Here is a 26,675-nt window from a genome sequence, read left to right as displayed (position 1 = left end):
TAATTTGAAAAGCATCACACAGTGTTTTATGAAAGGTACCACTAAAATTCCAAGATACAGACAAAGATACAGACACATTCATTATAACTTCCACCTGTTGTACGAATGCACTGCGTGCATCATTAGTGCATTTCTTTAGCAACTGCTACCAAAATAAATAAATAAATAAATAAAATAAAGGAAAAAAGGTACATTCCCTAAATTGGAGAAATAAACTTGCAAATCTTGCTGGAACACTGAATTCTTTTCACATCAAAAGTCACACATTTGAAGCATCGACACAGCATGACTGCAGGCGCCTCTGGTGTATTTCACTTAACATGTGTAGCTATCTTGTTTATTTTTAGGATGGCCTCAAGAAAAAAAAAAAAAACGAAACCTCAGGTCAGACTTAAAAGCAGCACCATAAATAGAAACAGGATTTTAGAATGTTCAGCAGCATCTGTAAGACAAACTGTCATTTAAATGGGAACATGAGCATTTGAAATCTAACAGTCTTTGGAACATGACCGCCTCCCCCTCCCATGCAAACCTTAAGGCATTTCAGGATGCTTATGTTCCTCTAATTTCCTAACTTTGCTTTTGGAGAAAGGGTCACAAAAAAGACACCGTTTCATACTGATTTAAAGTTACTAGAAAGTGGTTTCATTGCTTCATCATTCAAATAACTCTTCCCACATACGGGTTACAGCTGGAGCAATTATAATGCATTTTTAAGTCACAGTCACCACACTGACCATCTGCAAACTCACTCAAAGGAAGCCCGTTATAAATAATGCTGAGAATTCAAAGAAAGAGTTCCCTTAGGTGAACTGTCATGACAACAGCTTCCACTTTTCAGTTCCTTCTATTTTAACGTGTAATACTTGTACATCTCTCCATATAGTAACCCTACTTCAGTTTCCTTCTAAAAATCAGAAAAATATGAAATTTTCTATGCATATGAAGTCTACATTGAACAAACTGCTCCCACAGCACATTATACTTTTCAAAAGAAACTTCAGATGCAGTATATTATATTGTATATTATTTCTATATATTAAGACTACTTTTCCTGTGGTATCTGCACAGCAAACTTCTTGTGTCTACCAAAACTTGAAAAAAAAATTCTCACTATTCAAGTATTATATATTGACTTGACTCCAAGAGGCACATAATCATTTTCTGTGACATTTAGAAGACAAGGCAAATTAGCTGCAAAAGCATCAGCATGTATAATGCAACAGTTTTTATTAATTATCCCATGAGTCAGATAACACCTAATGCAAACTGGGTTTACACAAGCTGTTCAGTGGCACTCTGCTGATTTGCCCTAGTTGAGTAGCTGGCCCAATATTCTTAATCTGCAGGGTGGTGCATTGGAAGCCTCCGCCGTGTATTCTCAAAGACACCATCTGGCACATGCAGAAGAGTAGCCAGTGCTACAGTTTGCTGTTCCTGTTTATTGATGACAGCCAGAGAAAGAAATTGCCTTAGACCTCTTTTGAATATGTTGCAAGTGGGAAAACACCTAGCAGAATCTTTGCAAACGTTTTGTAAAGTGAGCAATTAAAGCAGAATGGAGAAATCCTCCAAAGAAGAAAACATTGTAGACTGATTCTGAAGCAAATGCAGCAGCCACTGCTGTTTGATCCACAAATCAGCTTTTGATAAAACCAAGATGGAAATGGATATGTTAGCCTCTGAAATTTTCCAGTTCACTCATACTTGAATTCGTGGCATATGCTACACTTATGAAGAAGTAACATTCAGTGGATAGCAGACTTGCTGTTGGCAAGTTGTAGCCCATCTACAGAAGAAATCCCATAAATGACAGATACCTCTTCCCACTGTTCAGACGCAAACAGACAAATAAACCAATTTCCAAGAATATCTAATCCAGATGTGATATAAAATATATCACAGTCTCTGTATAACTTTGGTTTGGTCAATCAAACAAAAACCAGCAGGCACTTAAAATCATAGAGTTAGGTTGCAAAGACCTCTAAGGTCATCTAGTCCAACTGCCAACCCACCACTTCCATGCCCACTAAACCACTTACCACTTAGAAGATACCACTGTGTGTCATTCAAACAAAATGAAAAAGACTACTGCATACTCACACCTTTGTTACAGCACTTGTTTAGAGTTTGAAAACGACTCCTTTTTTTCCAGGTGAGGCAAAAATCTGTGAGGGAAAAATGATCTCCCTTTTGTATAGTTACCAAGGGCTCCTTCAGCTTTACATACCATTTGCTGCACAGCCAGTGTAGGGGTGGCAACTCTATAACAGGAAGGAGGGCACAAAGAGAGAGGCCTCTGTCTATAGACACAAACATATCTTTAAAAAATGTTCAAAACAACTGAGCTCACCAGGACACATTTCACAGCTTTTGTGCATTAGGGGGAAGGCAGGGCATCTGAGCTGAAGAGGAAGGCCCTTACATGCAGACTGCTTTCAGCTGCTTTCATTTAGCATTTTACAAGGAAAAAACTGTTGCTCTTCCAATTTTACACTGATGCACGGAACCCAAAGAGTTTTCAAAGACTCACAATGTGGTTGCATCACAGTCAGTTTTCATTGGAACACTATTTTTCCTCATAAACTTTTCATGGAAACAGCCTTCATTCCAACAATTTTTGTTCTTGCAGCGGTAGGGCAACAATTAGTGAATCTTTGCAGGGGCTTAGAAAGGGGGAAGTTACCTCCTTGGATTAGACTGTAAATCTATTTATCATTAATTCCTCCAAGCCGACTGCTTCACAGGAAGGGATAAGATGTACACAGATAGATCACTGACTCCATTTGAATATAAATGAGAACATAAAGTAATCATGTCAAATCAAACAGCTTTTTGGAAGGAACACTGAATGGGATTCAAGAGACTAAGATTCTCTTATTAACCTACAAATATGGAGTAAATGAAACTGTTATTAGCTGGATGTGTAACTCATAAGAAAATATATAGCCAGAGCAGTCAGATCAGCGTCCGACTGGTGGGCCATATTGTTCCTGCTTTTGAGCACAAGAGCTCCATCCAGTACAAACACATTCATGAGAGTCAAGAAATGACCAAGAAGAATGATCAAAAATCTAGAAGACATGGAAAAAGATACTGGAATTCGGACTAGAGAAAAAACGAATTACAGAATCATAAAATCACAGAATCACCAAGGTTGGAAAAGACCTTTAAGATCATCCAGTCCAACCATCCACCTACCACCAATATTTCCTACTAAAACATGTCCGTCAGTACAACATCTAAACATTTCTTGAACACCTCCAGAGGCAGTGACTCCACCACCACCCTGGCCAGTTTGCTCCAGCACCTAACCAGTCTCTCAGAGGAAAAGTATTTCCTAACATCCAACCTGGCACAACTTGAGACCATTCTTTCTAATCCTATCGCCAGTCACATGGGAAAAGAGGCCAACCCTCACTTCACCAGAGCCTCCTTTCAGGTAGCTGACAAGAGATAAGGTCATCCCTGAGCCTTAAAATCTTGTTAAAATCTTAACAACTGTATTTCCAATATGCAAGACATAATTACAGTTAAAAAAGAAAACCAAACCAATTTGTACATTACGGTTATTATGAATCAGAACTATGTCTGGAAAGATCTAAATGTGGCAAAACTTTTTCCCCCCACACACAAAATAATCATTAATTACTGAAAGAGATTAGGTCTGAAATCTACATCACCGACACATTTAAAGAACACAGAGGGTAAATATCTACCTTTATCTATAGTTAGGATTCAGCTGACTTTGCTATGAAGCACCAGGGACAGTCTTCAGCACCCAGACTCTTCCTGAAGATTTCTATGACAGTGTGCCACCCTCTGCTCCAGCCTTGGTATAAACAAAATAATGGGGATAATGATGTAAAATGCTGAGAGCCTTACAGACAAAGAAACACAACTGAAAATTCTTGGTTAGGAGATAACAGCCAAGCAACATTACAGCTGCAAGGCTACAAGAAAACTAAGTGCCGAAATAATCACAAACTCTGACAGGAGACATCTTTATGCTAGGAGAAAAAGAAATGTATGACAAAAACCTTTGTTAACATGAAATTACAGTCATCTTGCAATCCAACCTGTCTCAGTAGTGTGTTGCATTCAGTTAACTTGTGGATTTGATGTAAACTAAAAAGAAGCAACACACGTTCCAGCACAAACCTGAACCCTCTTTGAGCAAGAACTGAATGCACACACTTGTTCTCCTCTTCTGCAAATGCTGCATACCATTCCAGGACAAGAACACAGAGGCATCTTACTGTTAAGGCAATCCTGATTAATAAGAAAAAGAAGCTGCTGACACCACTGATCCCACTACACAAAAATAGCTCTGATTTCCCCAACATTAGAAGAATTCCCCTTCAACAACATAATTTCATTTAGTGCTTCATTTAGTTTTCCTTCTCTATTTCATCCTCATATGTCTCAACCGGTCTAACTAACAACTTATATGACTTAACAGAGACACACTGAACCCCAGAGGTATATATGCATTTCACTTCTGAGGGGAGGGTGGCATAAAACCACAAACTGTTTGAAAATAACTTTTCCAAATGCAACAGTTACCTGTAATAGGAATATAGGCAAATTCCCAAATGCATTTGCACCTTCACATAGCAGCACCTACGTGGCATGACCACTGAACATCACATTTCCTGCCTTAATGAGGATTCTCTGTCATTATACAAAGCCTACATCAGGAAATTTTTGGTCAAGATTAATAAACACGAAGTAACACAAAAAGCCACACAAAGTTTCTCCAAAGAATAATTACAGATAAGATCACACTTTTCAGGCATGGTGGGATTTTAAAAATGTAGGTTTTGTTTTTGCTGATAAAAGAACAAGCAGTGCAAAACTAAGTGCCTGCCTTCTAGAACGTGTCAGACAGAAACCCCATTAACAAAATTCCCTTGCGTATGACTCATTTTTACTTGTCACTTAGAAAAATTTAAAACAATTCAGATTTTATGTACCTTTAATTATCATCTTCCAAGAAGATTTGCCAACAACGGCAAAAGAGTATTTTATATTAGCACACAAAATGGAGTGCTACATAGCGAGGTTGCAACATACCTAGCAAAAAGCCAAAAAGCCAAACATCAAATCAGAAGGTAAGCAGCAGCACATATCCTGTGTGTTTCAGCAAAATGTAATGACATTCAAAGAAAGACTTAAAATTTGATCAGTTTAATGTAGTAATAGAAAGAATGAAGTTACCTGGTATTAATTAAAGATAAAATGACAAAGCCAAGATTTTGTAGGTACTTAATACGCTTACATTCTTTATTGTGTTACAATTTTTCCTCAAGGTTCCTAAGGCTATTTTTAAGCCTAGAATAATAATGTAGAGTTTAGAATAAGTTGTAACTTTCTTAAAAATTTCTGTACATTATAGATATACACTTCCAACGTTACTGCATTTTACCATGGTTATTATCTGGCAGAATAACAAGAGCATTCTATCCTACACAGATGGTAAGCTAGAAAACTGCATTATTTGCAGTGCTAGTAAATGAACTGTCACTGCTTTAATTCCCTCCTCTTAGCTCTTACTCCACTGCAAACATCATGATGGCGAAGTGACTCCAGACCTTTTTAAAACCCAGTGAACTGGGTGATCAAACTATTTCTAGTCTTAGCTTAAAGGAAATGTGGTGAGAAACTCGAACAATTCAAATGCAGTATCAGTCTCTATAGCAAAATTTTAAAAGATACGACATCTAAGCTTACAGATCAGTGTAAGCATGCAACTACATTCATATATTTTACACCAAACATCTACAGCACAGTCTTTCATACCGCAAAACAAAAACTCTCTTAGGGACAAATACACTCAGTAAGTGATGCCCATACTCTACAAATGCCTCACAACAAAGACATAATTGACATGGAGCCAATATAATCAACTTAATTTCAATAAGGGAATATAACCTTGTTCTCCGTGGTGATATAACCACAGAACTTAAAAACCATGGCATAAAAATTTCCTACATTAGGACTATATGAAAAAATATGTATTCAAGTATTAGAGAGAGATTTCCTGCTATAAGCACATGAATATTCTACCTTATTTAATTGTAATTAATTTACTATTTAGATTCACAAGCAAAATCATGTACCTTAAATAACCCTTCTGTTCAATAAATGAATACTAATGAACAGCAGTATCTCAAGCATGCCAGTTATGATCATTCAAAAAAGAGAAGCAACTAATAAGATATAATAATATGTAATTATTAGCAATGTAATAATTGTTAGTAAATTTTACTTTTGGTTGTAGAATCAGATTCTAGCTAAGATCCCACAGCTCTGTACAGTTCCACTGTACTACCTGCTTTCACTAGTTTTCAGCTTTTTCTTCCTTTAAAATCACTAACTAAAACAACATTCTTCTTTGATTTTATCAAGCATTTTCATACTCTCTCACCTCTCATCAGTCCAAAGACCTGAAAGACATTCTGTTGTTGCAACAGAGTTAACATAAATGTTGCTGAAAAGTGCTTATGTACCAAAACTTGTAATAGTGCCTGCCACAGTTAGGAGAAGTGGAAGGTATGGAGGCATTGTTAAAATTAATGCTTTTGGTACAGCACAGAAAACAAGAAAATAAATCCATCTACAAGAAACTTCAATAAGTGAAACTGATCGCATTAGTCATGGATACAGATAACTAATGCATCTCATGATCAAATGAGAAAGCATAGGAAAAAGTGAAACACAAAAATCCACCCTCTAAGAAGCTACGTAAAGAAATAACACAGAGCAGCATTTCTCAACTGCCTGGCCGCGTTCCCAGAGAGCTCACAAGGTGTGGGAAGCGCTGTTACACTCAGAAACGGGAATCCTTTCTCAACGGGCAACCCCATAACAGCAAGGATTGACACGTGGCATAGGATAGCTTTGGTAACTTCCATCACCTTCAAGAAAGGTGTCACAGTGTCATGATTAATGGGGCACAGGAATTAAGCAGTCCATAATCCAGATGACAAGCATCAGCCTGGCATACCAACCATCAGCCTGGCATACCAACCTGCTGGCAGACCTCAAAACTAATCACTGGCCGAAAGCAAATAAAATCTCCCTTTCTCTGTTCCTGCTACATTTCTTGAAGGACAAGCAGATCAATACATGTTAATTTTTTATGCATCTAACGTTTATATTAAATGCAAAGGAGTTGCAGAAATGTTTTATATCACAGAAGAAAGGTTGCATTTCAAAAAAGAGGAGGGTTAGGAAACTTAGCTAAATATGGCAACTGTAACAGAGGTCTACTATCCCACAGTTACTAAAAATAAGGAAGGCCTGACAAACCCAAATACTATTACCTAAGAATGCTACAATATAAACCTTCACACAGCAGTTTCTGCCTTTTCCAATACTGTATGCCTGTAACACACTTAGTGAGCATCTCTCACAGCAGTTATCTGCCATTCTGCCAGCTATACAGTGGCAAGTCTACTCTTGGTATTATCGACACCACCTCTGTAAACCAAAAAGAACCACAGAAACGTAGAAAGATTAAGGTTGGAAAAGAACTCCAAGATCACCCAGTCCAACCATCGGATTGTGACCACCATTCCCACTAAACCATGTCCCTCAGTGCTGTATCTACATGCTTCTTGAAAACTTCCAGGGATGGTGACTTCATCACCTTCCTGAGCAGCCAATCTTCAGCACTCTCTGGGCCTGGGCCTCCAGACAGTTTTCTACCCAGGTAAGAGTACAGTTGTCCAAGCCATGAGCTGCCAGCTTCTCCAGGGGAATAGTATGGGAGACAGAGTCAAAGGCTTTACTGAAGTCTATGTAGACAATCATAGAAGATCAGGTTGGCTAAGCAGGATCTGACTTTCATGAACTCATGCTGGCTGGGCCTCATTTCCTGGCTGCACATGCCATGTGATTGCACTCAAGACGATCTGCTCCATGACTGCCCCAATACCGAGATCGGGGTGACAGGTCTGTAGTTCCTCCAATTCTCTTTCTGATCCCTCCAGTCTCAAAATAACCTCTCATCCCACCCAAATAAATCTGCAGTTTTCTTGGTGTCTTCTTCAAAAATGTCATGGAAAGCAAATTCACTGGAAGTGAATGGTTACACTCATATTCCAGCTGTAGGACCTTGCAAGTCTAGGGAGGACAGTGACTGGGAGTTCTCAATGCATGGCCATGTCTAAGCATAGCCTAAGGACTACATACCCTTTTAGAACAGCATGTGTGTTTGGTTTGAATCTGAAATTTTGTCTGTGTGGAAAAATCAGGTGGTTTTTGTTGTTGTTTTCTTTGTTTGTTTGTTTTTAAGTTTTGGATATCCAGTAGCCTTTACGGCTATGTGGAAGCACTGAACAAGTAGCAAGTGACCATTCTAGATCCACAGGAAAGAACTGGCCTGAACTGCCCTAGGAAATGCCACAACAAAACTGTGATTTCCTTGCTGATCCAAAAGGAAAAGTTGGGAAGCACGCAGCCTCAATAAAAAGGAGGAAATGCAGGAAATATGGGTGGCTACAAATGTGTGGCATTTTTAATAAGGTACCAAAACGTAATGTGAACTAATTGCATATATACATATGCACACAGTTAATCTGCAGAGTTGCCAGTGACTTTGCTAAGTATTTGATAGTACTTTTAATCATTGTGCAATTGATTTCTCATTAAATTGATGAATTTTGAAAGTCTGCTTACAACAATAATATGATAACCTAGAAATGGTAAATAGCACAGTAGGAAAACCTCACACATTCGCCATATAGTAGAAAACTTCTAGGACATACTGCAACTGAATGATAAACAGGTACAGCTCTATGGTCAAACAATTTGAGCTTCATGAAAAGTAATTAATGAAGCAGTCAAAATATGTAAACATACATGAATCCCTGTACCTTCCCATATATTATAGTGACAAGATACAGTCAAAGTTAGGACATTCCAGTATAATCTGCTGAACCTGAGGTATCTTAAAGAGCTCAGTAAAGAGAGCCTTCCCCAGAGTACATTATTTTTCAAACCACATTTCTTAAATAATTTCAGTAAAATCAGTAGAGCGACTAGAGGAAGTAAGGTTTTTAGAACAAAACCTCAATGTCAATTCACAAGGAAAGCAGATTCTTACTGTAGTTCTGTGGAACAAGTTCTGGGTTCTTCGGTGTTTTGAGTTTAAAAGACACATCTCCAATAGTGACAGTATCACCTGAAAAAAAGAGAAAAGAGTCTTTTAGTTCCTGCATACTTTTGCTGTGTAGAATATGTTCATATTAAGTTTACACCACAGGCCTGCAGTGGTAATTGAGAGCTATTAGTTTACCAGCCAGGCTCTGATGCTTTTCAATAGGTCAGGTATCAGCTAAATTTATATCCAATAAATATTCCTCATCTTCTTCCTTCCACAGCTAACTTTGTTGGGAGCTATGGAAGTCAAGCTCACTATAGAACCCTGTTCCAGATACATTGCTTGTTTCTTCAAATGAAATCCTTAGCTTGTTTGTCTGCAGAAACAGCAGTAAGAAATACTTGTAGGTAGACCATGCAGGAAGGGCCACATCACTCCCATTTATAGGGATACTGACTTCCTCATTTTCAGGTAGCCTGAAATGGAGTCTCTTGGAGGTACAAAACTTTATACTCATGCCAATGCTCTCTACCTGCACTCCCCAGCTTGCAGCTGAAGAATTTGCTACCTATTCAAGGTTAGAGAAGTCTTGCACATTTCTTGCTCTGGATTTCAGTAAAACTAAAGCACCTGCCATGTAATTTACTAGTTAATTCCTAGGACCTGTCTTGTCTGTCCTTCTGCACTGGCAGGCTTGAGTTAAATTGCAGGGCATGTGTACTTTCTCACTGAAATCAGAACTGAAATCTAGCTTGAGCCAGGAAATGGGTAAGCCAAAACCTGTGAGGCCAAGAGAACAAGCTGCAGACTGCTAACAAACTCAAAGGGGAATTTTTCCTGTGACCATGCTAACAGAAATTCAGAAGTATAAAGACCACAAAGCTAAGTAAAATGTTGTTTTTGCCATTATAGTTGCTGAAGATCACATTACCTTCGCTGCCTAACAGTGTGTAGATGGAGAGGATTGCAATGACTGCCCCATGGTGCAGCACTCTGATTACACCACCTTTCCATGAACTGGGGCCAACCATTTTAGAATTTATTTTTAATTTTAAATTTTTAAATTTTTATTTAAAATTATTTTAAATAATTTTAAAATATTTTTATTTTCCATTTTTAGATTTAGGTTGGATGTTAGGGGGAAGTTCTTTACTAGGAGAGTGGTTAGGCCCTGGAACGGGCTGCCCAGGGAGGTTGTGGATGCCCCGTCCTTGGACGTGTTTAAGGCCAGGTTGGACGGGGTCCTGGGCAACCTGATCTGAATGTGTATGTTTGGTGGCCCTGCTAGGCAGGGGGGTTGGAACTACATGATCCTTGGGGTCCCTTCCAACCCGGGTGATTCTGTGATTCTGTGAACCATTTATGCTTGTGTTTGTTTGAGAAATGAGATACAGAAAAGACACAGCTCATGAATGAGATCTAACTCCAAAAACTGTTTTATTGGTTTGCCCGACAGCAACCAGGGGGATGCGTAAGGAATAAATGAGTTCAGAAGGTTGATGTTGGAATTAGAAAGGGGAATGCTGAAGAGGAAGTTTGTCCAAACTGACAAAGGCAATCAAAATGGCTCCCACACATACAGCAGCTCTCCTTTTGTATTTTGCACTCCAACGTGGCCCATTACCGGCACACCCAGATGTAACTGCAGATCTCACAGCACTGAGAATTCACAAATTCTGATGTTATTCAAATGAACCATAGGAAATGCTACACATTTAGAACTGGATTCACAGCAGCCAGTGAGGAATCACCTACAGCAACAACCAGGAGGCAATGATGAAAGGATTACAGATCATTTCCTTTCAAATTGAAATGCTTACCAATGCCCTGAGCCTGGGATTTCCAGTCTCACATATATGCCCACTCTTGGGCCTTCATGTTCCTCCTGAAGCACAAATAATCACCCCAAAACGTTTTTCCTTAAAATATCAGCAGATGACATATGATGATGGTTGCTCTTACATTTTATGCAACAATACAGCACTTAAATGGCTTTCCAGAAAGTGGGAGACAACAGCAATACTGCTATTTAGAAGGTGGCCAAGGGTTCATTCCTGGTCCCGAGGCCAAGTGTCACCAAGCCGCTCCCACTCTCCCTGCCTAGAGCTGAGCACCCTTCTCTTCCAGACTCATGCAGGAACCAGGAAGCGCAATGGTCCAAAACACCAGGGGCTAAGCTAACTATTAAGCAGCAGTCCAAGGCTTCAGAACATTTCCTGGCTCTCCTTGAACTGCAGGACTGGTATTTGCACTCTGCAAATCAGAGTACTATGCCCTCTTCAGCGTGACGTGTTCAGTCACTCCAAAAGTCCAGTAACAGGTCAGGGGTATTGTGCCTGTTGTGAGAACTGTTACGTGTTTTTAAAGAGCTGACAAATGAAAAACACAACCACTTACAGAAGTAAGACACTGCAGGCTTTGAAGCTCCCAGGATTTTTCTGTCTTGTCTAAGATTAAAACTAGAAAAACTGTTTTACTGCACAGCCGTTGTCTCCTGTTCCCTTTCCTCTGCAGTAGCTCCAACCACTCCGTCTCACTGGGAAACAGCTAAAGGGTTTACCAAAATGCCTCCAAGTTTACAAAAACATCCTGCAGGCCCACTGCTTCCTGCAAAAATTGACACCTCTCTCATTAGCTCAGCTAGGAAGAATTTGATCATTCTAAAAAGAGCAGGTTGCCTGATATATCCTTAGGAAACCACTGCCAGGGTTTTTTTCTTCTTCTCACCGTTCATCAGCCAACATGCAAAGAGACAGGAGTACATGACTAATGAGCTTCTAGCTGAAATCACCTCAGCTCAAGTTGTAAATACTCTTCCATACATATACAGTCTTCCAAAACATAGTAGGGACAAGATGCCAGATGCTGAGACAACAAAGTGTCAGACTTCTTTAGCACGTTGGAATGATGATATCATCTACATAAGAATGCTTTAATTACCTGTTTTATTGGCACTGAAAACCTCAGTTGATTTTCCAGAATCTAAAATTAAGAATAAATAAATAAATAGATAAATAAAAAGTAAGTTAATTTGCTCTAGGTAAAAAACAGAGAATGCATCTCTTCTGGCAGAATTTACTTCAGACCCTAAGATGCTAACACCTGATCTTACCATTTCCAAAAATTCAACGAGTATTCCAGCCATAAATGGACCCTGCAAAGTAAGGTAGGAGGGAACTATATGAAAGCAGTGGAGAGAGCTAAGCATACCAAATCCCTAACACAAGCTAAATACTTTTGTCTTTTAGGTTTTGTCGCTGCCTGGAGACAAACACTGCCTCAAACTCCCATCTGTCCACAAAGCAAAAATATTAGCCATGTTTAATAGAAGTACAAGCAATATCAAACCAAAACAGCACTGTCTGTTTTCCTAGCTAAATGAGCACAAGAGGGATTAGTACGTTAATCTTATCACACACTTCCACCTGGGCTATATTTTCTTGTCTAATTCGTTTCTCCTACATTCATTTAAAATCTCATGTTTGGTTATGCCATTTCCACTGCATTTCCAAACTCTCTGAGCAGAGTTGTCAGCCCAGATAGGCTCTCTCCAACATTACACCAGCTGGCAAGGAACTGACAACAGCCTGCCTGGTAGAAATGTGGTGTTAAATCAGCTGGGCTTGTCATTTGAGAACATGAATCCCAAACAATTTTTCTCCATTGCAAATTATAGAATACTCTATAAATACTTCAGTTCACAAGCTACTGCTGTACTACCATGCACAAAAGCTACAGAGGTGAAGAGGTGGAGATGTGCCCTGGTTTCTTATCTCTCACATAGAAAACAGCAATCTTAGCTATCATGGTCTTCAGGGAAAACAGTAGGATACAGTCAGTGCCTGATGTACAAAGAGCTATGCCTGCTAACATAAAGCAGTTGCCAAATAAGCCAGAATCTAAAGGTAAGTGGGACATGCCATTCAAGGACTGGTCAATATACAGTGGCAGCAGGCAGAGCCCCATGCGATACGGGTCAGAAATTCAGGGCACATAAATACAGTGACCCAATAATAGGAACTGCAAGAGACTCTCCAAAAAAGAGTTATGAAAACAGCCTCAATACATGCAGTGAACTCTTCCTAGAACATACTGCTTGGACAGATCTGACTTGCTGTGAGACAGGAGTTAACATGCATATCCAGCTAGCCAGTAACCACAATGCACTGATTATAATGTATCTTTTCTCCAGAGCCACACTGTAGATAATAATATATACATCTGCTTTTTCCCATAAAAAAAAGACAAGAGCTCTTCAGGTGAGCAGGCCTATGCCTTCCACAGTCTACTGAGGGCTTCTGAAGGGAAGGGTAGCAGCTCTTGCTCCAAGCCCTGCCATGCAGCTGGAGGCTGGCCAAGCACTTTGGTATAGCACCACTGACGAATGCCCTGTGCTTTTTATCCTCCCTGGCTCCTCCTATTGACTGCAGCCAGGCACAGAAAAGCAGAATCACAAAATCGTTGAACACCCCATATTGGAAAGGATCCGAAAAGATCACTGAGTCCAACTCCTGGCTTCACTCAAAATTCTTTATCTGAGAGCACTGCCCAGATGCTCCTTGAACACCAGCAGCTCGGGGCCATGCCCACTACCCTGGGCAGGCTGTTCCATGCCCACCACCCTCTAGTAAAGAGCCTTTCCTTAAAGCCCAACCTGACCCTCCCCTGACAGCTCCATGCTGTTCCCTCAGGCTCTGCTGCCGTCACAGAGAGCAGAGCTCAGTGTTGCCCCTCTGCCCCCTGTGAGGAGCTGCAGCCGCCATCAGGCCTCCCATCAGCCTCTTCCACACTGAATAAACCAAGAACATCCACATCTCCTCATATGTCCTACGTTGTAGACCCTTCACTATACTTGTTGCCCTCCTTCGGACACTAACAGTTTTATGTGCTCCTTATGGCACCCAGATGCACCCGGTGCTGCAGGTGATGCCGCACAGCACAGAGCAGAACAGACAATCCCTCCCTTCACCCTATGACAATGCTGGACCTGCTGCACCTCAGGGCACGGTTTGCCCTTTTGGCTTCCAAGGCCAAAGTTCTGGCCAAAAAACGCTTAGATGGTAACACTAGCTTCAACTAGTATCAACTATCCTTCTTCTCCTCTTCTCCTCCCAAGACAAGGAACATTCTCTACTCGTACTGTCTTTTTCTATGTGGTGAGAAGAAAAAGATATTGTTGTTTAATTGAAATTATTTACAGCGACACTGGCCATATTTGAAGACTGATTACAACTCAATTACTATTTAATAATAAGAAAGAAAATAACAAATAGCCCTTTCAAATCACAGAATCACAGAAGCAACAAGGTTGGAAAAGACCTACAAGATCATCCAGTCCAACCATCCACCCATCACCAACAGTTCTCACTAAGCCATGTCCCTCAACACAACATCCAAACGTTCCTTGAACACCTCCAGGGTCGGTGACTCCACCGCCTCCCTGGGCAGCCCATTCCAGTGCCTGGCCACTCTTTCAGAGAAGTAGTATTTCCTAATGTCCAGCCTAAATCTCCCCTGGCACAGCTTGAAGCCATTCCCTCTAGTCCTATCACCACAAGAGAAGAAGCCAACCTCCAGCTCACTGCAACCTCCCTTCAGGCAGTTACAGAGAGCAATGAGGTCTCCCCTGAGCCTCCTCTTCTCCAGACTGAATAATCCCAGCTCCTTCAGCCTCTCCTCATATGGCCTGTGTTCCAGACCCCTCACCAGCTTTGCTGCTCTTCTTTGAACCCGCTCCAGGGCCTCAATGTCTTTCTTGCAGTGAGGGACCAAAACTGGACGCAGTACTTGAGGTGCGGCCTCCCCAGAGCTGAGTACAGGGGAAATATATTAATGTATTAAATAAAGAAACTCACAGCAAATGAGAACACCCTACATAGTTGTATACATGTATTTAGACTTTGGATAAGAATTCTGCACAAAACAGTTCCAACCTCTTGGGAAAACCTTTCTGTAATCAAGGTTTTTACAAGATGCTACAACAAAGCTTGAGGAATGCTGAGCCTTTAGACAGCTAAGACGATTGCCATTTGGCCTCTTTAGTCCTGAACATATGTGAGATTACCACAGTCCAACAGCAGTCTTAACGTATTACACATTCACTTGTATGCAGACCATCCATCTGGACTCAAAAGCCAAAAACAGCAAAAGCACATTAAAACCGTGAAGGTGCTAAGCTCCACTAACATTAATTTTTGTGGGATTAGATCACATCTGTTAGAATGAAACAGTTTGATTTCTAAATTATATTCAACTGCGTATTTCCAGGTTTTAATTTCAACACATTATGAAGGAAAAAAAGAAAAGAAAAAAAAGAAAAGAAAAAGGCTTTCAACTGACATTTATCCAGCACCTGAGCACACGGGTGGCCCATCCTCAAAGTGCCAACTTTTTTCTTTATGAAACAGAAATTAAGCTTTCAAATTCTTTTTCCTCAACTTCCGTGAATACATTATTCAGTTTTTAAAACACCTAATGCCACGATGCTCTCACATACCTGAAATACAAATTTCAGAATATATCTTAGTAACTTGCTTACTGTATCAGAAAAATGCTAACCTAAATGCTAAAATCAATTACCAAACAATCTTTGAAATACTGGCTGGAAGGCACTCTGAATATAATCTTCTCCAGCTTCCTGCTCAACTTCAGCTTATAACCAAGGCTAGATCACATTATCCAAGGCCCTGTCTTGGTCTCAGAAACCTTCAAGGATGGAGATTCCACACTCTCTCCACTTAGCCTCTTGCCCTGCTGCACTACTCTGCTAGCAAAAAGGTTTGTTCTGCTGTTCAGCTTGAACCTTATAAGCCTCAATTTGTAAGCACTGCCTCTTGCTATATTATTTGCCACTATTAGGTAGTTAGACTTCATCTTTGTAACCCTAACTGCAAGTTGCAAGCAGACTTCTCCTCTTTTCCTCTCCCTTCCTTGCAAGACTATCAAACCTAGCTCCCTCGACTTCTACTCACCATCTGGTGCTCAAGGTCCCTAATAGTTTTGATAGCCCTGAAGCAGACTTCAGTTTCTCAGTATTGCCCTAGAAAGGGAACTCACAACTGGACACAGCATTCCAGGTGGAACCTCTGTAGAGCATTCTAGAGATGAGCCCACCCTTGCTCCTCCTGATCTAGCCAAGCCTGTCGTTTGCTTTATGCTATGAGGGTAATGTTGGCTCACATTCAACCGCACATCCACCACAACCCTTCAATCTTTTCAGCAAAGCTGCTCCTCAGCCAATCCCTTCCCAGCCTGTAGTGCTATAACACAGTAAAACTGAAGTAGAACTGGCAGAACTTCACACTACTCCTTGAACTTTTGGAGGTTTCTCTGGACCCAAACCTCAAGTTTAAGGCCTTTCCGGACTTAAGACCTGCAGTTTACAGAGCACAGTGATTTCATCCCCACATAGCACATGGTACTTCCTACAGTCCTTTTCTGTTGCCTGTCCTTATTTCATTTCTGTATACTCCTTTTTCGTGTTTTAGCTCATTGTGAGGTTTTCCGCTTGACCAAACAGGCTTCTTACTGAAACACCAAATAAGTGTTTCCTATTTGGGATATATCCTACACCACGGGATTATTTGTTTGTGAGCTGCCTTTAAGTTTTATTTAAAAATGGTCCCCCTCTCCTTGGCATTTGGCTGTTATCAAAGGATTTTACCTGCAGGTCTCCTGAAAAAGCAGAAGTCTGCGCTCTCCAAGCCTAGAATCTGAATTCTGCTGCTCACCTTCCCCAGCCTTGCTCCAGCTTCAGAGCTCAGTCATTTTATGGCCCCAGAGATACAGGCTACCATCTATAACCAAAACAGTCAGTTCTCCTCTACTTGTGAGCAGCAGACAAAATGTTACCCTTGGCTAGGCTCTCTGGCATATATACTGCAAAACTGTTACCAGCACTGTCTAGAAATTACTAAAAACTCATGCAAATACCAGACTGCCCTCCCAGCAGATGTCTGGATGGTTGAAATCCCCCACTAGTGTGAGGGCCCAGGAATGGGAAGCTTCTGCTAGCTCTCTGAACAGCAGCTCACGACATTTTAAAACCGTACAAAGATTCTTAAAGTACAATTTGCTCAGTTCAGAAAAGCCAGGCTATCAAACTAATCTAAACAGAGCACAGATATCAAGTAAAATGTCAATAATGTGTTTCAATTAAAAAGAAACTATGACTTAAAATAAGTAATGAGTTGTTTTGAAAAGTTCTTAGATACTGAGAAGATAATAACGCAGATGAAACAGCCTTCAAAATTCACTGTGGCATTTCCTGTGCAACCATTCTGAGTTTGTTAAGCAGGTTTGACTTCGGCCTCATCAATTACAATGGGCATCAACAGGTGCCTTGACTGTAACAGTTGCTAAACAGGAAAGCTTAAATTTTGAATGCCTGCCAAACAGAAAAACTTGGAAGCTATTTACTGACATTTACTCATGGGAGCAACTGTGAAACCCTACTGAAGACCACAAATACTCAGAAACTTATCTGCCTGGCAGCTCATCCCCTTCTTCCAGCCTTATCTGTGAGTCTAATAAAAGACATCGGGTTTTTTGCCACCTTCCTTTCTTAAATGTTAGAATAATTTTACATAACTCCGGCATAACTCCATACACTTCCAGGGACAGTTGGCTTTAAAAGTTCCCATCTACTTTTTCTGCCTTCTCAGCTGCACTGATGCAACAAGCATAAGGCCTTGCAGTAAATTAGATCACTGGAGTAATTGCAGCCATCACGAAGTCCATAAATACAATTAAGGATGCAACCAACAACAGCATGAACATTGTCTTTCAGATTTCTCTCAAACTTTACCACTGAATAGCTCTAGCAGTTCTTCTGTGGCCTTCTGTGCACCAGCAAGACAAATCTGCTTTATAAAGGCAGAGTTAAAATTGCTGAGCATGACTCTTTCACATAAAACAGGACAAAACAGACAACAGTTCCTCCCTTACGCTTAAAAACTACCACCACAGAGAGTAAATCAAATCTGGCAGGGATGTCAGATCCAAATTACTGCACACTCTACAATTTGCTCTTTGCCTGACTGTTAACAGCTTCCAGCCCTTACAGAAATAGTTTCCTTTTCAGTAGCAAAGAGACATGCAACATCAAGTCTTGCTATTAGTGCAGCCCCACAGAAATATCAGAAATCCATACTGCATACATAAGTTCAGATCAGCTCTTCAGATCTCAGTAACCCAAGAGGGCCTGTAAGACGACAGGCAAGCATATTTAAAATAAGATTTAAAAAATAAAAATTAAGAAAAAAAAAAAAAAAAACAGAAAATTAAGAATAAATAGGATCAGCACCTGAGAGAGCAAATAATCCTGATATCATCCATTTTCCTGTCTCTAACAGCTATGAGATTGTCTGGAGTTTCGAAGCAAGAGATTTAAATCTTCCTACCAAAACTACTACCACTATTAAATGTAACGGGGAATATTTTCATTATTCATACAGCATGCTCACATCCAGTTATATCCCATAACACTGAATTTTAGGAAGTGCTTTCAGTAATTCTGCTATTGACGCACTTCCATTTCACTGAACTTCTTGCTCACCAAGTCAGTCACCACTACTGACCCATCATCATCAGGCACTTGTTTCACAAACTGTTACTTTGTTCCTTTTCATTCTTGTTTTTAAAAATAAATAACCCCAGCTTTCTTTCTGTATTTTTTAAAAGTTAAATACTTTCTATTCAAGAATTCTTTCAAGAACTTCACAGTTATCTATTCTTCAAAGGCTCCTCGTGAAGGAAGCAAATACATATAACAGACACGAACAAAGTCAAACAACAGAAATTGAGGTAAATGGCACTGAAGGGGCCTTCAGAAAGCACCCCTCACCACAACCCCTTGGCAGCATTCTGTTTCCTTAATTCACAGCCGCTCATTGTAGACTCTATATTTAGCAGTTTGATGCTTCTGGCTGTCGTCCCGAGAAGTGCCAGCTACCATGGGCATATGTCACCACTTTTGAGCAGCAGTTCTGCTCTGCTCAGGCCCAAAGGGCATCAGAGGACACTCCGGGGCAGCCCGGGTCATCTTCCCAGCACACACACTGCTCAAGGTCAGCTCCACGCTCACTGCCACCGCTGATGGGAATCCCTTTTTGAACCACCTGCCTCGGCAGCCCTGACACCAGCCACAAAGCACAGAAACGGCGGCTCTGCAAGAACTAACTTGACTGAGGAGGGCGATGCTCACAAGCAGGGGCTGAGTCTCTGCGGGTGAGACGTTTTGGAAGAGAACACCGAGCCAAGACACTGCCCTTCATCTCATACGGCACCCAGTAACGTAAGGGCAAGCAGGGCCCATACCGCAGCCGGGACAGCCGCGGGCCCAAAGGGCCACCGGCAGCCTCCGTGGCTCCCCGCTGCTCGGGGCTGAGCACCGCAGCGCCGCTCCCTGAGCGCACGCACGGAGGAACTCCGCGGCACCGCGCCCGGCACGGGGGAGAAGGCCGAGGGGAGCCGGGGACGGGTGTCGGCGGGGTGGTTACCTGAGCCGTGCAGCGCCCGCACCTCCAGGCGGCCGGGCCGAGCCGCAGCCGCCCCGCCGGCCAGCACCTGCCGCAGGAGCAGGCGGACCCTGCGCGCAGCAGGAGCCCCGGCCCCGCCGCCTAGGCACAGAACCCGCGACTGCATGGCCGCGGGCAGCGCCGGGCCGAGGCGGGGAAGGGAAGCGCCGCCGTACAAAGTCCCACCGGAAACTGCAGCCGGGCCGAGCGGCGGCCGGGGCGGGCAGAGCCTGCGGGGAGCTGAGCGGCTGGGGGGCTGCGCCATCACCGTCCTTCCACTCCTCGCAGCACGGCTGAAGCTGGCATGGACCTCTGGGTCCCTCTGCTCCAGCCCCTGCCCCAGCAGGGACACCCAGAGCAGGGTGCCCAGGGCCATGTTCAGGTGGCTCTGGGAGATCCCCATGGAGGAGACCCCACAGCCTCTGTGCAGTCTGTGTCAGTGCTCTGTTACTGCACAACACAGAAGGGCTCCTGGTGTTCAGAGGGAACCTCCTGTGCTCCAGTTGGTGCTCATGGCCTCTGGTCCCGGCACCGGGCATCACTGACAGAGTCTGGCTGTAGCCTCTGGCACCGTCCCTCAGGCGTTTATGGGCATTGATGAGATCCCCCCTGAGCCTCCTCTACTGCAGCCGAGCAGCCCAGTGTCACTCAGCCTCTCCTCATATTTGAGGTGTATTCACTTCTCTGTGTCCCACTGGAAAGGAACTTCTTTTAAGAGGCCTTCCTGTGTGTAAAAACTCAGAACACAGAACTACAGTCCATAAAACACTGGACGAGGCTAGTCTTAGGACATAACCTATGTTTTTGCTTCTAAGCAGCTGACCATATTTTACCATTTCATAGAGGAACAGTTTAAAGTTTGAAGCTTTTAAGCAGGGAAAGTGAGAATTTATGTGATAAAAGGGGTAAAAAAAAAACAAAAAACCACCAAACTTATTGCCATATCAGCTGGCAGGTTTAAGTTCAGTAAGGATGGTTGGAGTGCTATCTGTAAGAAAGACACAATTTTTATATGAAAGTGACTGAACCCCGTGACTGGAGAAGCTTAAAACACCCCAGAAAACAAAGTATGGGCAGCAGCTGCTGAAATAAATTTACATGTAATAGATATTTTCTGATTTTAATTCCTTAAATTCTGTCACAACATGCTGTATTAATATGCCCTGTTGTCCCAGGACCACATATTTGGTACATTAGTAGAAAAAAAAATCGTATTGTTTTTAATTTTATCGTTTAAGACAAATTCCTGAAAAGTGATTTTACACACAGTTTAGGTTTGAGATTTTCATAACGTGGTATGAAAATGTAGATCAAATTATTCTTATTTTAACTGAAGTTACAAATTAATATATTTAAAAGATTGAGAGTAAAATAGAATAATTCATTACAGCCTGAAACTTTCATTAGGCTCCAGTGTCAACAAAAAATACCAATTTCAAGGGAAATCCACTTGCGTCTTGGATCTTGGCACTAATAAAAAAGAAGATAGATAGTGAGGGAGCCCAACCAAAGGTTGAAACGAAGTTTCAAAGGAGTCAAATCACCAGCTTTTTTTATCTGTATCTCAGTTTTTCGATATCTCGGATTTATTTCTCCAATAAATTTCCCATTTCTTGCCTGTTTTAAGCATTGAACAGTTATCCCAAAGGACAACTGCTGAAGAATAACTTGATAATCTGTTTAAACATAGACAAGTTAGACTTGTAAGCCCTGAAAAATGATGTTCTGAATTACCAGTATTTAGTCCTATACACATTTCTGCAGCTCAACATTATGCTCTAAACACTTCAGAATGATGAGATGAGGTGAGATGGGAAACATGAGTGTTTCCCATTGGCTAGCATGTTGTCTGTGTATAAATTCTTTTCTTAGTACCTAATGTAGGTTTTTGAACCTCCTTTCTGGGTCTAAGACATGTTAAACTAAATTGAAACATCCTTTTATAGACAGTGCCCTAATTTCTTGTAAACTGAAATCTTGAATGCTGAAGGCCAGAGATAACATGTGAGCTACTGTGTTCGCTACTGTGTTCAGTTCCAGGCCCCCCAGGACAGGAGAGATGATGAGCAGATATGGGAAGGAGTCTAATAGAGGGCCACCAAGATGATGAAGGGCCTGGAGCACCTCTTCTGAGGGGAGAGGATGGTAGAGCCCGGCCTGCTCAGCTGGAGGAGTCTCAGGGGGATCTCATCAATGCCCTTTCTTTTGTGTTTTGTTTTGTTTTTGTTTTTGTTTACACTGAGAATGATGAGGCACTGGCCCAGGTTGCCCAGAGAGGTGGTGGATGCCCCAGCCCTGGAGACAATCAAGGCCAGGCTGGACAGGGCTCTGAGCAACCTAACTGGGCTGTTCATTGCAGGAGAGTTCAACTAGGTGACCCTTAAGGGTCCTTTCCAACTCAATTCTATGAAACAACAAGATTTCTCCACATTTTGTACAGGTACTTTCAGCCTTTTTTAAAATCCTCACTGTATTTGTACATATATACACCTGTCAAGCTAAATGCTTTAAATTTCAGCTCTTTCTGAGTCATATATCTGTGAAATGTTTTGCCTTTTAAAACATTATCTTAAGATTCTAAATTAGTCAGCTTTTCCAAAACTTTAAATTCAGCTTTAAGTACAGCCTCGAATTTCCATTTTAGCATAAGAAAACTATTTTTACCGATTGTCAAGCTATTGCTGAAAAAGTTATAAGGGGAACATTGCCATCTCTCTGCATAATTATGAGCAGATATTTTATTGAATGTATGTGTGTATGTGTGTGCACATATATATATACACATACACACGCAAGCAATCAGATGTGTAACTTGAATGTTGCGTTGTTTTTATGCCATATTGTCAGTTATTAACCACTAAAAAATCAGTACAAATTAATAAAATGAGAGTATAGAAGCTGCCTTTTCTTTTATATATATGTATACATCCACGTGTGAAATTTTATCCTGCTCCACAATGTTACATTATTGCTTGAACATAGCATCTGCTTCACTTGCAAACCATAACTGTAAGTTCTGTGCAAATGTATATGCTTTACATACATGGTACTTGCTCCCTCCTTTTTCCTGAAAGCATGATTCCATAAGTAGTTCAGTCCTGTCATGAAGTGGAAGGATTTAGCAGTCTGCATCTGGTGTGCTGGCAAGGCTTTCCCAGATGATTTACAACACTGGTAACAAACAGCTATTTCATATTTTCATTCCCTGGCTTAACAGCATTCTTATTTGGAACGTGAAGTTTCTGAACAAAAATAATTTTCCTTTGATTAAACAGAAAAGAACTTATTCCAAGGAGCAAGAGCTCAGAAAGTATCTCTATGAGTTGACAGCTTCCAGACTCTTCTCTGTAGTAGCTGTCATCTACTTTGGTGCAGATCTGTAGCTGCAAGACAAAATTAGACACAGGTGCAGGCTGTAAAGAACAATGCATCATCTTTTCCTACTTATAGTCACTTCTCCTACACAACCAGATAGAACGCAAGAGAGATGAAACCATGGCTTTCTCTGAAGTTTGTAGGAAATCTTTTGAAGGTAGTGAGGCCTGATTTTTACCAAAGTGACATGGATGAACTGAAAGAATGTGATTAAGTCAACCAGTTTTCGTTTATTATTATCTCTTTGTCTAGAATATAGGTCTGTTGTTAAACTCCTTGAAAACTATGGCCAGAAAGAGGCAAAGAAAGAAGTCTATTAGAGTCCACACCATTCTCCAGTGCTGTGGGTTCCATCTGGTAATGTTAAGAGAGAGAGGCAAACCATAGAGACGGGCCTCACCCACCAAAAATTTTCATTCCCTAGCTCAAGAGGTAACCTTGTATCTCTTTTTAGTCAGGCAGAATTCATTTCCTTAGTTTAAAACTTGTAGTTGTTTTCCCGAGCTGTGTTCAATCATTGCTGGCTTGTGTTAGATAACAGAGAGAGAGAGAGAGGCTAGCTTGCTTTCTTTTGGCTTATATCAGTTTTGAACAAATTTAAGTACCGATTTCCATGGAACCACTTTGATTTACAATAGTGAGAGTATTTCTAACACCAGAAGGTGCTTCTCTTGTATGGAATCAACTTGGAACAATATAAATCGAATAAAAGTTGTCGTGCACAGCTGTTCCTGTGTTGACTTGAACCCTGAATTTGTCCTCTGTTTTAATCTAAGTTGGTTTTAAGAATGAATCAACATTGCGATACTAAGACTATTGTAAACTCTCTTCTTATCTCCTGATTCTTGCTAAACTGGCTTTCACTGGCAATTTCTTTCTGTGCATCTCTTGATTATTAGTACATTAACCTTTTTCTTCTGCACTATTATAAAATAGGCATGAGTGAAAGCTAGGTTATGTACCACAAATAGTGTTTATCACAGATTTTCCACTGATGAAGAATGCATAATTACCACCTCTTCGGTTAAGCGTTGAAAGATTTTTGCTCTGTTTGTATGACAACATCTTTCAAGGAATTAACATTCACTCCATTAGCTTTCTCAGTGTCTGTTCAGAGCCATCTCTTTGCGCGTTATGCTGTGCTGTTTGCACTGCTACACTGAACTACAACCAGTAAGGAGAAGGGCATTATTAATTTTTTTTTTTTTTTTTTTTTTTTTTGTAAGACATCGAGGTGAGGAGCTTCTTGCCATCTGATTGCTCACTAGAAACACCTGAAGTTGACCTAGCAGCCTCAAGATACTTAGAAGTACGTTCCTCACAGAACATTACTGCAGTCACAAAACCTGTTCATATTTTTAAAAGCAACAAAGAAGGTAAGAAAAGCAAGTACCATATTGAATGGTACTGCATATACCATATGCACATATATATATACCATATACCACAGATATATATCCATATATGTGTACTGTACAAATGCGCAGAGGATGAAGGCCATAAGTGAAGGCATCTGTAATTTCTTATGCCAAACTCATCTGTTTTCAGTAGTTTGTAACTCCACCATTCTTTAATAATTTGCACAGAAATTTCTCATGCTGAATTTCTGCCTCAGGCTGAAGGCTTTTTTTGAGAATTTGAACAAAAATAGCTTAGCCACTTTTCAGGAAAGAAAAAAAAACTTTTTTCTCAATAGCAGCTGTAACCCCTAGATTACTGGGAAGGCTATACAAATCAGCAGCCCCATCACTTGAGGGAAATGCATACAACCTTTCTGATCCTATTAAAGGGCAAGGAAGAGACTGGAAAGAATGAAATTTCCATCCTAGTTGATAAATCTGCATCTGGTTTTACCTATGTGAAAATAGCTCTTATACTAAAAGCTTCACTATTTCTGTGCTTTAGAACAGAGATTAGAGTTTTGCTAAGAGAGCCATTCTGGTTTCAGAAAGCTGATTTTGATGACCCCAGTTTTTGCTGAATCGTGAGCTTCTGAAAATCAGAGAAACACACTTCATTACAGTTCAGCAATTAACTTGTCTTATTCTGATTGAAAGAAGTCAGATGTAGGGTTTGACTGCATGGGCTGAGCCAGACTTACGCCTCTTACTTCTCCTTCAAAGCCAGAGTGCACTGCAGGCAAAGAGATTCATGTGCTTTCAGTGGTCTTCCTCCTTCTCTCCCTAGGTTGGGGAAGCAGAGGGATGAGGAGCCAGGCCTGAAAGGACTGTTAAAGAGTGGTGAGTTGAGCACAGGGAGCTCTAAAGGGAAAGAGAGCATGTGAAAGCACTAGAAAATGTTATGTACTAGGTAGGATGAGAGCAAAAAGGGACGTGAACTAAAGTTATGAAGGATGAGGTTAAAACAGGCTGAAAGCACTGTGGCCATCACAGTCTGCAGGTACTGGAGCCTTCAGTGTTCTGCTGCTGATAGATACAGCACACGCTCCTCAATATTTATCTGTTATTTAAAGCTTTCTCTTTGTTGGCAGTTGCAGCTAGGTGCAGATCTTTTGCTGACACATAGTATTGAAGTATATTACTGGTTATTGAAATTAAACTACTTTTGATATGAAAGCTTTCGTACAAAATCAGTGAGATGATCAGAAATCTTGATTTCTTTGTCTTCACAGATATATGTACCCTGGGAAAGTCTAGCAAGCATTACTTATGTGTGTGTGTGTGTGTGTGTGTGTGTGTGAGAGAGCTGATGGACTGACTGAGTATGTAGCACAGGGCTAACATGGGAAAAGGTAATGACCACTTCAGAAAGAGAGAGCTGGAAGAACCACTCAGCAAGATCCTGTCTCTCCTGTTGAAGAGCAACCTAAGCACTGACCACTACACCTCAGGGAACTCACTGATGTGTGTGCTAATTACCAACATAGGGTATAAGATCATTTCTGGCTTAATCTGTTTAGCTGCACTTGCATCGAACATATGCTTGTTGGCAAACATTTCCGATGTCCTTCCTCATGTCCTTCATGTTGCCTTCTTACCATAAGCCAACTTTTGTGACAGCTGGCTTCAAACACTGATACAAAATATCAGCTAAATAAACTCCACTGGTTTGTCCTTAGTATTTCATTTTGTCCTTAGGAGAAGCTCCAACTGTACACAAAGTGGGTTAGTCTGGTGGATGGGGAGTAGCTTGGTAAAATTCAGTAGTTCCCCCAGAGTGCCATCTATCCATATCCTAAAAAAATTCCTAAGTCCACAGCTCAAGAGTAGACCCAAATTTCTGGCAATTACCTTAAGAGTTAAGCAAAATATTCGATCTCAGATTACCTGAAGTAAATCTTGATCCATTTTCATATTGAAATGATGTTTGCCTTTTTTTTTCTTAAGTTATGAACACCTTGTTTTTTTTCCAAATATTTATGTCTTGATAAATTGCATTTTGCTATCTATGAGATATTGCACAGAATAATCTGGGAAGGGTCACAGGCAGCATGAGCTGCTGAGATAACATCATCATAAATGCCAAAGTTCCTGATGGCAGGATTAATCTTATCCCCTATAATTCAGCATTGTCCTTGTCAGGCTAATTCTGTGCACCACAAAGGTCATTTAAATTAACCAGAATTGTGAGGCAATCTCACAGGCTCACGTTTGCCCTTAAAGAACAAAATCAGCTTTACTCTGGCTGTGGAACTTGCAACGTGACTTCAGAAG

General features: G+C 41.0%; 1 protein-coding gene and 1 long non-coding RNA gene across 2 annotated transcripts in view; one reads left to right on the top strand and one right to left on the bottom strand.

The window, feature by feature from the left end:
• Positions 1-19,753, bottom strand: part of VWA8 (von Willebrand factor A domain containing 8) — a 180,512-nt gene extending 160,759 nt beyond the window's left edge. The window contains exons 1-2 of the mRNA XM_042866426.1: positions 19,609-19,753; positions 9,113-9,190 (exon numbers count right to left, since the gene is read on the bottom strand). Of these exons, the coding sequence (XP_042722360.1) occupies positions 9,113-9,190; positions 19,609-19,753 (223 nt within the window). The remainder of the gene's footprint in view (positions 1-9,112; positions 9,191-19,608) is intronic.
• Positions 19,147-26,079, top strand: LOC122177252. Its single transcript, XR_006178021.1, has 3 exons — positions 19,147-19,403; positions 24,228-24,377; positions 25,634-26,079. It is a non-coding gene; the product is annotated as an uncharacterized LOC122177252 (long non-coding RNA).
• The last annotated feature ends 596 nt before the right edge of the window (positions 26,080-26,675 follow it).

The sequence above is a fragment of the Lagopus leucura genome, unplaced genomic scaffold (assembly GCF_019238085.1).
Source record: "Lagopus leucura isolate 7727_CA_CO unplaced genomic scaffold, USGS_WTPT01 Super-Scaffold_100001, whole genome shotgun sequence".
NCBI lineage: Eukaryota > Metazoa > Chordata > Aves > Galliformes > Phasianidae > Lagopus > Lagopus leucura.
Note: the sequence above shows the minus strand (reverse complement) of the source record. Positions and strands in the feature narration are given on the sequence as shown.